The 12,196-nt window shown below is 54.1% G+C and overlaps 1 protein-coding gene across 1 annotated transcript; it reads right to left on the bottom strand.

Moving 5' to 3' along the window:
• Positions 1-306: 306 nt before the first annotated feature.
• On the bottom strand, positions 307-7,936 carry LOC133362529 (receptor-type tyrosine-protein phosphatase delta-like). The gene is made up of 8 exons (XM_061581476.1): positions 7,798-7,936; positions 6,287-6,764; positions 5,541-5,701; positions 3,742-3,889; positions 3,116-3,523; positions 2,545-2,733; positions 1,765-1,825; positions 307-568 (listed from the first exon to the last, which is right to left on the bottom strand). The coding sequence occupies exons 1-8, from the start codon at positions 7,876-7,878 to the stop codon at positions 391-393; spliced, it is 1,704 nt and encodes a 567-aa protein (XP_061437460.1). The 5' UTR covers positions 7,879-7,936; the 3' UTR covers positions 307-390.
• Positions 7,937-12,196: the final 4,260 nt, after the last annotated feature.

The following is a 12,196-nucleotide window of genomic DNA, read 5'->3' as shown; positions in this document are numbered from 1 at the left end:
CTCTCTGTGCCTCTCTCACTGTCTCTCCGTGTCTCTGTGTCTCTCTCCGTGTCTCTCTGTGTCTCTCTCCGTGTCTCTGTCTATGTCTATCTCAATGTGTCTCTCTGTGTCTCTCCGTGTCTCTCTCTGTGTCTCTGTCTGTGTCTCTCTCCGTGTGTCTCCGTGTCTCTGTGTGCGGGGCGCACTGGAGGGAGCGTGCGGGGCGCGCTAGAGACGACGCTGCTCCGCGAAGGAGACCAGCGGGGTGGTGCGGAGACAGAACCTGAATCAAAGACCAACGGAGACCAGCAGTGCCTGACGGGAGTCTTTTATTACACCACTACTACTAGAGTGGCAGCCTAGCACGCGCTGCGCACACAAACACACACATTGCCTGTGCTGCACACAGCCTCACTCGGCTGCTGGGGGCTCCGTGTCTGTAGCACCGATGAAGGCAATCTCCTCCCCTTCCACCACCTCCACCACCTCCTCCACGTGCAGCAGCTCCATCATCCCCACGGTGACATCGTCGCCATCGTCGCCGCCGTCATCGTGGCGAACCCCGGCCAGCACATTGCTCACGTAGCCGCTGGAGGGAGCGGAGAAAGTAGGTGAAGACGATACGTACGTACCTAGCACACGAGCGCGTATGTACCTAGCGCGCGAGCGCGTGCGTGCCTAGCGCGCGAGCGCGTGTGCACGTTGAACTCGTTATTCCGCACCGTCCGTAGACAAACCGTTTCTAATTGGGAGGTTCGCGTGACGGTGGTTTAAGATGTCACGCGACCACGGGGAAACGGACGCGGCAAACTCCAAATATCCAGAGGCAGGCGTCGTCAGGGGTTGGGATCGAAGCCACGACCTCCTGCGTGCCAGGCGAGGTGGTCAACATCTCATAGCCACCAGCGCCGAGTGATCGTGCAGGAGCCAGGCGGATGGCGTCGCCGCCACGCCACGGGGGGCAGCTTTCATCCGGCGGTGTCCATCGGGGGGGGGGCGAGCTCCTAAAATTACGATTGTTTCTGCTCCACCGCGGTGGTGGTGGTGGCAGTGGTGTTAGTGGTGGTGGTAGTGGTGGTGTTGGTGTTGTGGACCCCCCTAGTGGAGCATCTTCGCCGGTTGGAAACATTTAGGCTGGCCTGCCTACGATCCATCCTGGGTTTAACCAGGCTGGATTGTGTGAGGAGCTCACAAATCCTTGAAAGATCTGGGCAAAGTCCCATCAGTGAGCTCCTCCGGCAGGCAAGGCTGCGTTGGCTGGGTCATGTAGCCCGCATGCCCAGCCACCGCATGCCTAAACAGCTTTTGTTCGGCCGGATCGAGGGGGCTAGACGGGCGCGGCACGGGCTAGAGAAGAGATGGAGTGATGTGGTACAGGAGGACGTGGAGCTGAGTGGACTTGCCGATGACTGGTACCAGCGGTGTCAAGATCGGCCTCAGTGGAGGAGGCTCGTGAAGGACGCTACTGGGCAGTTGGAGGCAGTCGCCCTCCAACAACAACGGAGGGCGGAGGAGCGACGCTCACAACAACGAGCGGAGCGCCGGGTGGCTAAAGCACAGCAAGTTGGCACAGTAGGGGGCACAGGTGGTGCATTAGCCAGTCATCTCGGTCAGTCGACCCGTGGCACCTGGGTCTGCTCCGTGACCTCCTGCCAGCAGGCGTTCGACACTTCACGTGGCCTCAAGGTGCACTTGGCCTGGCACAAGCATGGTGACGTCACCGCCACTTAGTGGCGAATGGCGGTTGTTGTTGTTGTTGTTGGTGTTGTTAGCGTTAGTGGCTACCTGCAGTCGGAGACGGTATCCTTCTCGGGGAGCAGGTTCGGGGCGTTTCCTCCTCGCTCATCTACTGGGGAACGAGAAAATCAAGCAGAACGTGACAACAACACGACACGCGACACGCAAACCAAACACATGCACGCCGTCGGCACGTGCAAAGTATAGCAATGGTTAACAAATCTATTAAAATCAGTACATAGATACAAACACAACATTTGTTGTATCTTACCGGGTAAGCCCCCCGCTGTGCAACTACGTAACTTGAGTAGAAGCTACAGCGGCTATCACAAGTGTCGGCTCAACTCGGTGGCTCATCGTCGTCATCATCATCATCGTCGTCGGGCGGCAAATGAATATCATCAGCCAAATGACTCTGAACGCGCAGAGACACGCAGCAGGAAGTGTCAGGGTCGGGATCGAACCCACGACCTCCTGCATACTAGGCAAGGTAGTCACCTTCTCAGCCACCGTGATGATGATGATGATGAGAGACACGCAAACTCCAAATATACAGCAGCAGGTGTCAGGGGCGGGGATGTAACCCATGACCTCCTGTGTACCAGGTGAGGTAGTTAACATCTCCTAGCCACCGTGATGATGATGATGATCATGAGAGAGACTCGCAGACTCCAAATATACAGCAGCAGCAGCAGCAGACGTCGTCAGTGTCTGGATCCAAGCCACGACCTCCCAAGTACCAAGCGAGGGAGTCAACATCCTCGCAACGCCACCGCCACGCTCACCATCAACATCTCATAGCCACCGCAACGCCACCGCAACACTCACCGCCACGTTTGCCGGCGCTCCGTGTGCCCCACGCGGTGCACACCACGAAGGGGAGGATCGCCAGCACCGCTATGGCCGCCATGAAGCTGATGGAGGCGCTGCCGCCACCGGCGGGGAGCGTCGCCTCGTCTCCCGTAGACACCGCGGACGAGGGTCGGGAGGTGGTGGTGGTGGCGGTGGTGGTGGCGGCTACAATATTGGGGAGGCACGGGGAGATACGAGGAGACGCGGGGAGACACGGGTAGAAATGGGGAGACAGAGACACGGGGAAACAGAGAGACACAGTGAGACAGATACAGACAGCGAGAGACACAGACAGAGAGAGACACGCATATAAAAGATTTATAGTGACAAACGTTGTTTTTACAGGTTAATTTTTTGAACGGTCGAGGTCACAAGACGGAACGGGAGCGGCGGCGGCGGCGCGGGGAGCGCGAGAGAGCAGCGCAGAAAGCCGACGGAGAAGCACTCGGGCCAGACACAAGCGTTAGCTGCCGAGTCACCGGCACCAGCAGGGAAAACTCTCAAGAGCCACGTCAGAGCGTCGTCCCTGGCCGCCACGGCTACGCACCGTCCTTGAGTGCGCGAGCCTGGACGGGCAGCGACGGGGGCCCCGGGCTGACCGCCGTGTGTGCCCGCACCGTCACCTCGTACGGGGCCCGCTCGCTCAGCCCGCGCAGCGTCACGCTCCGCCGCTCTGCGGGCTGCAGCGGCGTCTGGCGCCAGCCACCCACCCAGCTCGGCTGCCCTTCCGAGCCGTCCTCCCCGGCCTCCCCGTCCTTCCCGTCATCCCCCCTGCCCGAGCCGTCTGCGTCGGGTGCGTGCGCCGTGCCTTGGCCGGGCGGCAGCTCCCTGTAGGCGACCGTGTAGCCCGTGATGGTGCCGTGCCGGCCGTGTGCGGGCGGCGGCTCCCAGCTGACCAGCACGCTGCCGGGGCTCAGGGACACGCACGACGTGTTTTGTGGGGGTGCCGAGGGGGCTGCGGGTCGGGTTGGGATTGTGGTGGAGGTGACGGGGGCGAGGGGGTAATGGGGAGAAACATCAGAAACCGCTGCGACATGGATGTGAATAACCCAGGGGGTGAAAAACGCAAGTTAGTCAATGACTCGTGCTGCAAAGCGGGAGCTTTACAATTCCAATGATGTGAAAAAAAAAACATTAAAACCTCCGTAGGCGTGGGGGGTACGCGGCGCGTACCTGACTGCTTGGTGCGCTCCGTGACCGTGAAGGTGGCGGGTCCCAGCCCGGCGCGGGAGCGCGCCGACAGCTGGAAGCGGTAGACGGTGTCGGGCTGCAGGCGCTCGAGCAGGAACGTCACGGCGGAAGGCTCCAGTGTCACCACCTCCTGGCGAGCGAGCAACGGCAAGGCGGAGGTTGCAACGGTCACTGTCGTCAATCGTCAGCGGCGTCGTCGTCGTCAATGTCCGCATCACGAGCGGTTGTCTGATTAGCGAACAGGGTTCACATACAAACATCTTTTAATCATCACCACTGCCATTATCATAATCGTCGTCGTTATTGTCATTGGCGTCGTCGTCACCATCATCATTGTTGTTGTCATCATCGTCGCCGTCGTCACTATTGTCTTCACTTAATTGCACTTTTGAGTGTGTGGTCTTCCGTGTAAAAATAATTGATAATAACAGAGCCCTCCCCATCAGAGTTTCACCGAATCGCAAGACTCGTCCACAAGGGGTGGGGCTGGGTGGGGAGGGGCTGGGTGGGGGGTGGGAGGGTGGGGCTGGGTGGGGAGGGGCTGGTCACCCCGTGGTGCCCTTATAAAACTCAACGTTTAACCTACTCACGCCGGCTTGTGCCCGCCCTCACAGTCGGCCATATTTGCGGAATACACCACGCCGCCGTTCACCCTGCAGGCCATTGACCGAGCAACCCAACGTTCCTAGCAGCTCCCTCCGCAGGACAATGTGTAAATCGGCACTCCCCATTCTGTTAGCGGGTAGCTGCCCCTTCTCGTCAACATGGGGCAGAAGCGCCACCACGCCAGGGAGTCGACGACAATCCCTGGGATGGGGACCCCGGGAGGGGGGACCGGGGGATGATGTCACCTTCCAGGAAGTTCTGGAAGGGAGGGCGCGGCTAGGGCGGAGCAAGCCACGAAGCAGGGGGGTGATGTCACCTTCCAGGAAGTTCTGGGAGGGAGGGCGTGTCTAGGGCGGAGCAAGCCACGGAGCAGTACACAAGCCGGACCTCTCAAGGGTCCGGCTCAGTCGTCACACCGGTGCTAAGAAGGGACTGGACTAGGAGCCTGGACTCCAGGCTCTACTGCCCTTCTCAGGGCCGGGGGGTCTGAGTGGAGTGTGGTCGGTGGTGAGACCCTGGGGGACCCCCCTCTCACGTCCTTCTCAGGACCGGGGGGTCTGAGTGGAGTGTGGTCGGTGGTGAGACCCTGGGGGACCCCCCTCTCACGTCCTTCTCAGGACCGGGGGGTCTGAGTGGAGTGTGGTCGGTGGTGAGACCCTGGGGGCATCCCCTCTCACGACGTCCTTCTCAGGACCGGGGGGTCTGAGTGGAGTGTGGTCGGTGGTGAGACCCTGGGGGACCCCCCTCTCACGTCCTTCTCAGGACCGGGGGGTCTGAGTGGAGTGTGGTCGGTGGTGAGACCCTGGGGGCATCCCCTCTCACGACGTCCTTCTCAGGGCCCGGGGGTCTGAGCGGACCAGAGGTCAGGACTCGTACGTGTAGCCCGGAGGCCGTTCACCTCCGTGGGTGTCGGGTGGAAGGGGCCGTTACCCCTTCGTGTCAGGGACCTGCACCCAGATTGTGAATCAATATCGTGTTGCCTCGCAACAAGAAGAAGTTCTCCTCACATTATGTACCCACTGCAATAGGACACCGTGTGAGTGTGTGTACGATGGCAAAGTCCACGCGTCTCTACAACGACAGCACCAACCTTCAAGGTGCATCTAATGAACGGGGGTTTGTCTCGACGATTGGACCTCCCCCTGTGAGTGTGGCCGATGGAACGACCCACACACCTCCTCCTCCTTGTTTTTGTTGTTGTCGTTGTTGTTGTCCCCCCCGTGGCGGACGTAGAGCTCGTAGCTGGCGACGGCGCCGTGGTGCGGAGGGGTCCAGCGTAACAGAATGCTCGATTCGGACACCGCTTCTGCTGTCAGCTTCACCGGCTGGACAGGAGCTGTGGGACAAAAAGTCATCACGTACAAATGTCTGTTATTTAACAACGTGTGTGACGTACAGGGATTCTGCCGTGGCAAGATGTTGAGTTTTATCATCATCAGCACAATCCATGTAGGTGTCCACTGCAGTTTCGTCATGTGGTCAGACAGAGGAAAGTGGAAACATTTTCACGTATTTGCATACTCCACTTGAAATCCAGGTCACCGGTTACATATCTCGAGTTTGACAGCTGAAGCCATGGGCAAGTCCAACCAATGTTTGAACCTGTTCTGGGCCTCATACCGCAATGATATTTTGCAAAATGGATGTTTTCATTAACGTGCATCTCACAAGATTACATTCGTGTTTACACATACGTAGCAGTATTAAAGGTATACACCGCAGTTTGTCAGTCGCCATATTGTGTGTGCAGTGGGGTCCAGTGCAAGTCCCCCTCCCTCTTCTAAGCCGTCTGGGCAGCATCACAAACAACCTGGCCACCATTACCCCTCTAGAGGGCGTCTCCTTCTCGAAGCGGCGGCCCTTCGACGCTTGCTTTCCCTAGCGTCGCCACGCCGCGTGTGCGCGCGCGTGTGCTCCTTGCCTGCGACGGTGGTCTCGACGTAGATCTTGTCGGACAAGGGCCCGTCGCCAGCGGACGTGAAGGCGAGCACGCGAAGCACGTGCGGCGTGTTGGGCGCCAGGCCGCCCAACAAGGCGAAAAAGTCGTCGCCACCGACGACGCTTTCCAGCCAGGTGCTCTCGGGCCGCACGGGTTCGACGGCGCAGTAGACGCGGTAGCCACGGATCACCCCGTTGGGCACCTTGGGCTGGCGCCATGCTATCAGCAGGATAGGTGTGCGGCCCAGCATGTACGCGTGCACGTTGCGCGGCGGGCCCGACGGCGCCTGTTCGCCGGTGCGCGCCAATGCCGGCGGGCTGGGCGGCCCGCGCCCCATCCCGTTCACTGCCAGCACCCGCAGCTCGTACATCGAGTCGGGCTCCAGGCCCGCGAGCGTGTGCCGCGTGTCGGGCACGGCGTCCGTCTCCCGGAAGGGGCCCTCCGACGATTGCAGCTTGTACTGCGGCGACAGCGGGGTTGGGGGGCGGGCGGGCGGGCGGTGGTGGAGATCGCTCGCTCGACGCACGCGTTTATATCCGCGTAAGATGCGCGGGCGCCGGGGTCGAATTTCACAGCAAGATAAGCACCACTGCACTACCGCTTCCCACCACAACCGCATACCTAACAACAACAACCGCCATTCGCCACTAAGTGGCGGTGACGTCACCACGACGCTTGTGTCAGGCCAAGTGCACCTTGAGGCTACCACATGAAGTGTCGAACGCCCTCTGGCAGGAGGTCATACCTAACACACACGCGCGCACACACACTGCCTTTGCAACTCGAGCATACGGCTGTATCCGCGCGCCCGCAGCACAGAAGATGAAGTCGGTAACTTTTTGGCTGGGTAATGTAGGAATCGTAACTGAGAAACCATGGAGTTTCCTGCGGATTCATCTTCTTGGTTCTTTCGGTAAAGTCACGTAGAATGGAAGTAATAAAATAATAAAAATAAAACATAATAAAATAATTCTCACGACGTTTCGGCCACAACGCAAGCAACCGTCTTCAGGTGAAGAACAGGTCTGTCGAGAAGACAGCATCTGAATGACTTTCCGACAGACCTGTACTTCACCTGAGGACGGCTGCTTGCGTTGTGGCCGAAACGTCGTGAGAATTGTATTTTATTATGTTTTATTTTTATTATTGTATTACTTCCCTTCTACGTGACTTAACCGAAAGATGAATCCCTGCAGTCACGAAAGCTTTAAATGGAATTTTTTCCTGCGGATGTTAACTACCTCGCCTGCTATGAATGAGGGAGGGTTTGATCCCGACCCTGACGCCTGCTGCTGCTGTATATTTGGAATTTGCGTGTCTCCGTCACGGTGGTCGCGTGGATTTTTCTCCGGGTTCTCCGGTTTTTCCTTCCACATTTAGAATCGGCGTGCGTTTAAGAGCACTTGGCTGCTATACATTTCAAGCCACTTCGCTGAACTATCATCCGTGACCAGGTCACTTCTGAGCCGTCCTCACCTGGATGATGTCCTCACCTGGATGATGTAGAAGAGGACAGGGTCAGGGCCGAGCAAGTCCCATGTCAGCGTCACGCTGGTCGACGTGGTCTCCGTCATCGACAAGCCCAGGGTCGTCGGCAGGCCTGGGGGAGGTGGGCAGGGTAGAGGGGGGCGGTGGGGGGTGATGGAGCGGTGGTGAATCGGATAAGGGGGAGGCAATTGGCTACGATTGGCCAGTTGGAGTTAGGGTCAGAATGCAGAGTTGGGACATGGATGAGGAGGGAATTAATTTCCGTTGTGTGCAATGTTTGTTGTGATTAATCATACAAACACAAGATCCAGGTCCGATTCAACACAGTACAGACATTCTAGATTTGGAGCTTTCGTGACTGCAAGGATTCATACTCTTAGTTCTATCGGTAAAGTCACCATGTAGGTGAAAAATTAAATTAAATTTAATAAAAATAAAGCAATAAAAATCACGACGTTTCGGAGGTAACACAAGTCGCCGTCTTCAGGTGAAACCGTCACAGGAAAATATCTGTATCAAGTGATGAAAAATATCTGTATCAAGTGATGAAAAATATCTGTGTCAAGTGATGAAAAATATCTGTATCAAGTGATGAAAAATATCTGTATCAAGTATCACTTGATACAGATATTTTGCTGTGACGGTTCTGCCTGAAGACGGAAGCTTGTGTTGCCTCCGAAACGTCGTGATTTTTATTCTTTTATTTTTATCAATTTTTATTTAATTTTTACCTACATGGTGACTTTACCGAAAAAACTAAGAGTACAGTACATACAATTCGTGATCTGATCCCATCTGTGAAGGATGTGATCCCTGACACGCAATACCCCGGCGTCTACAAACCAAGCTGTGTCTGCAGCAGTAGTTACATTGGGGAAACTAAGCGACATTTCTCAGACCGTGTTCGCGAACACAAGGCGGATCTGAAACACGGTAGGACCAACACCTCAGCCGTGGCCGATCATCGTTTTAACGCTGTGGTGGGCTCACACGTGACATTGATTTCTCCAAGACGAAGGTACTCTGCAAACCCATTGGCTATCAGCAAACATTTGTTCATGAAGCCATCCAGATATAGAAACAGACACAATTTGAACCGAGAAGATGGGGGTACAAACTGAGCAATCATTGTAATGACGTTATTAACCAGGTAAAGTCATCACTGGCTGCGATGCTTCCATTCCGACTCTCTGAGTTACATTACCTTGTTAAATGTCTTCACATTAACCGGCTAAATGTCTCACTAACACAGCTACTGCTCATAATCAACGTTTTTGGGGGTTAGATCGCGTTATTTATAAATGCGTCGTAACCCTCCACCACCCGACACGGCCAATCAGTAAAAAAGTGTCACGTTGACAAAAGACAATTAGTTCACTGCTTTAGCCCACCGGTGTGTTGAAGCGTGAAACCACAACATTTACAACTTGAGTAGCACGACGTTTCGCTGGTAATTGCATCCAGCATCATCGGGCAATTCGCCAGAATGGTGAGGCTCTGCTCTGTCTCCCGTTCTTATATAGAGCAGCAGCAGCAGGGTGACGTCATCATTAACTCATTAACTCATCAGGTGCCAAGATTCAAGGGGGGTTATTGTAATTATATACTAGATTAGTAATCAGGCTATTGTTACGATGCGAGTTGTAGATTAGTAATCATTTGGAATGTGTTTTATTGTGATTATGCTACATTAGTAATCAGTGTTTGTTTCTGATTGGCCGTGTCGGGTGGTGGAGGGTTACGACACATTTATAAATAACGCGATCTAAACCCAACAACGTTGATTATGAATATTGGTCGCGAAAGCCTGCTACGTGTTAAACAGCTACTGCTCCCTTCTCCTTGATGTTCAAGCGGCTGAATGTCTCTCATTAACACAGCCGCGGCTGCGGGAGCAGTATGTTTTTTATCAATCTGTCCGCCGCTCGCTCCGCTCCACGCGAGCACACACAGTGCTCGTGATGAATCACGACTATTCTTTGTTCTTTCGGTAAAGTCACGTATAAAGATATAATAATAATAAATTAAATAATAGCATATTACGACGTTTCGATTGCAACACAACCAATCATCATCAGGTATAGTGAAATAGCGACATAAAATCTAACCAGAAAACTATAGACAGACATATAAGCAGACAGATATCACCAAGATACACAGAGAGAGTGACACAGGTACAGAGAGGGAGATTGTCTCTGTGGGGTGGCCTTAAATAGACAGGGGGGGGGGGGCGGAGGCAGAGAGAGGGAGGGGGTTAGAGTCAAAATTTACATGTCAATGAGTACGAAGAGATGCGTAGTAAAGTACGCAGGCTTAGAGGGAGAAAGAACACACTAAATTAAATAACCTAGCAAAGTATCGAAATGTTACGTAAAACGACACAGAGTTAAGAATGAATCACGATCTCCGTGGCCGCCTCTGCCTTCTCGCTCCGCTTGGGCTGCTCAAAAGCGGTTGTGTCTCGTGTGATGATGGTTAAGGCGGTAGGGGCTCTCCGACTCTCGTGCGTGTTTCGTGCGACACCAGGCCACGTCGCATCCAGTCACGCTCCAATACACCCTCCGTTGGATAGATGTTGGAGAGGTGTTTTTTTTTTTAAGACGTAGGCACAAAACGACGCGTCGTTTACCAAAATGTTTAAAATACGGTCGGCCACATCGTTAGGGTAAACATCCTAGAACATATCTTCTTGGTTCTTTCGGTAAAGTCACGTAGAATGGAAATAATAAAATAAAATAAATAAAACATAATTAAATACAATTCTCACGACGTTTCGGCCACAACGCAAGCAGCCGTCCTCAGGTGGAGAATAGGTCTGTCGGGGAGACAGAGTCTGAATGACCTGTTCTCCACCTGAGGACTGCTGCTTGCATTGTGGCCGAAACGTGAAAAATATGTAAATATTTTTTTATTTTTTTATTGTTTTATTATTTCCATTCTACGTGCCTTTACCAAAAGAACCAAGAAAATGAATCCCTGCAGTCACGAAAGCTTTACATCGAAAAAAAAAAGATGTAGATGATGATGATGTTGATTATTAATGTTAATGATGATGATGTTAATGATGATGATGTGAATGACTCTGTCTTCTCGACAGACCTGTTCTCCACCTGAGGACGGCTGCTTGCGTTGTGGCCGAAACGTCGTGAGAATTATCTTATTATGTTTTATTTTTATTATTTTATTACTTCCCTTCTACGTGACTTTACCGAAAGAACCAAGAAGATGAATCAGACAAGTGACTGTGTGACGGGGGGGGTGAGAAATGTGACGTCACATCAAAATACGCACTACAATGACAATAGTTTAAAGCGATTTGAAGCATGTTTTATTTGGGGGGGGGGGGCAGAGCTTTGTGACGTCATATTTGAGGGGGGGGGGTCTGACTTTTTGTGACGCCGAGTGACGAAGGGGGGGGGGTAAAAAAGTCTAAAATCGCGTGATGTCATTTATGGGCGGCCCCTTGGCAGAATTCCCAATCAAGCTGCACAAGATTTGCTGATGTGCATGGACGTGTGTGTGTCTGAGTGTGTTAGTGTGTGTGTCTGAGTGTATGAGTGTGTGTGTGTATATGAGTGTGTGTGTGTCTGAGTGTGTTAGTGTGTGTGTGTGTGTCTGAGTGTGTTAGTGTGTGTATGAGTGTGTGTGTCTGGAGTGTGTGTGTGTGTCTGTGGTGTGTGTGTGTCTGAGTGTATGAGTGTGTGTGTGTATGAGTGTGTGTGGGTCTGAGTGTGTGTGTGTCTGAGTGTGTTAGTGTGTGTGTGTGTCTGAGTGTGTTAGTGTGTGTCCTGAGTGTGTGTGTATCTGAGTGGGTTAGTGTGTGTCTGAGTGTGTCAGTGTGGTGTGTGTATGAGTGGTGTGTGTGTGTGTTGGGAGCGGTGGTGTAGCGATTAGCAAGCTGCACTACGAACCCAGCCACAGAGTTCCATTCCCACTCACGGGCCAACACCAGTGACAATCATCTGAATCGGTCCCGGCCTCCACTAGGTGGACTCAGCCTCAAACGAGTAACCTGGTGTGGTGTGTAAACATATGTCACTGGGGAGACAAAGGCGGCCAGGCGTGGTGCTGGCCACCCCACCCCCTCGTGTGGCCGTGCCGGGCTTCATAGGTGCTCGCTAACAGCACTTGCCCCCAACAGTCTGTTGAGGCTACACGGGGGATCTTTGTCTTTGGGCGAGCAGAGACAGGCAGGCATGGGGGCATGGAGAAGGCGGCAATGGAGACCGTTCAGCAGGGAGACAGACGGAGTGGCCGGTAGGACTGACAGAGACCGCCGGAGGCTCCAGACAGACTCTCAGACACAGGCAGAGACGAGGACAACCATCAGACAGACAGGAGGAGGTGGAGGAGGAGGATAGACAGATGGCAATGCGACACGCACGTGCGGAAAAGCTCGTCACA

This window comes from Lethenteron reissneri, unplaced genomic scaffold (genome assembly GCF_015708825.2).
Source record: "Lethenteron reissneri isolate LAM-NWPU_2019-01 unplaced genomic scaffold, ASM1570882v1 scaffold_1517, whole genome shotgun sequence".
Taxonomy (NCBI): domain Eukaryota; kingdom Metazoa; phylum Chordata; class Hyperoartia; order Petromyzontiformes; family Petromyzontidae; genus Lethenteron; species Lethenteron reissneri.
The sequence above is the reverse complement of the archived record's forward strand: the minus strand, read 5'-3'. Positions and strand labels throughout refer to the sequence as shown.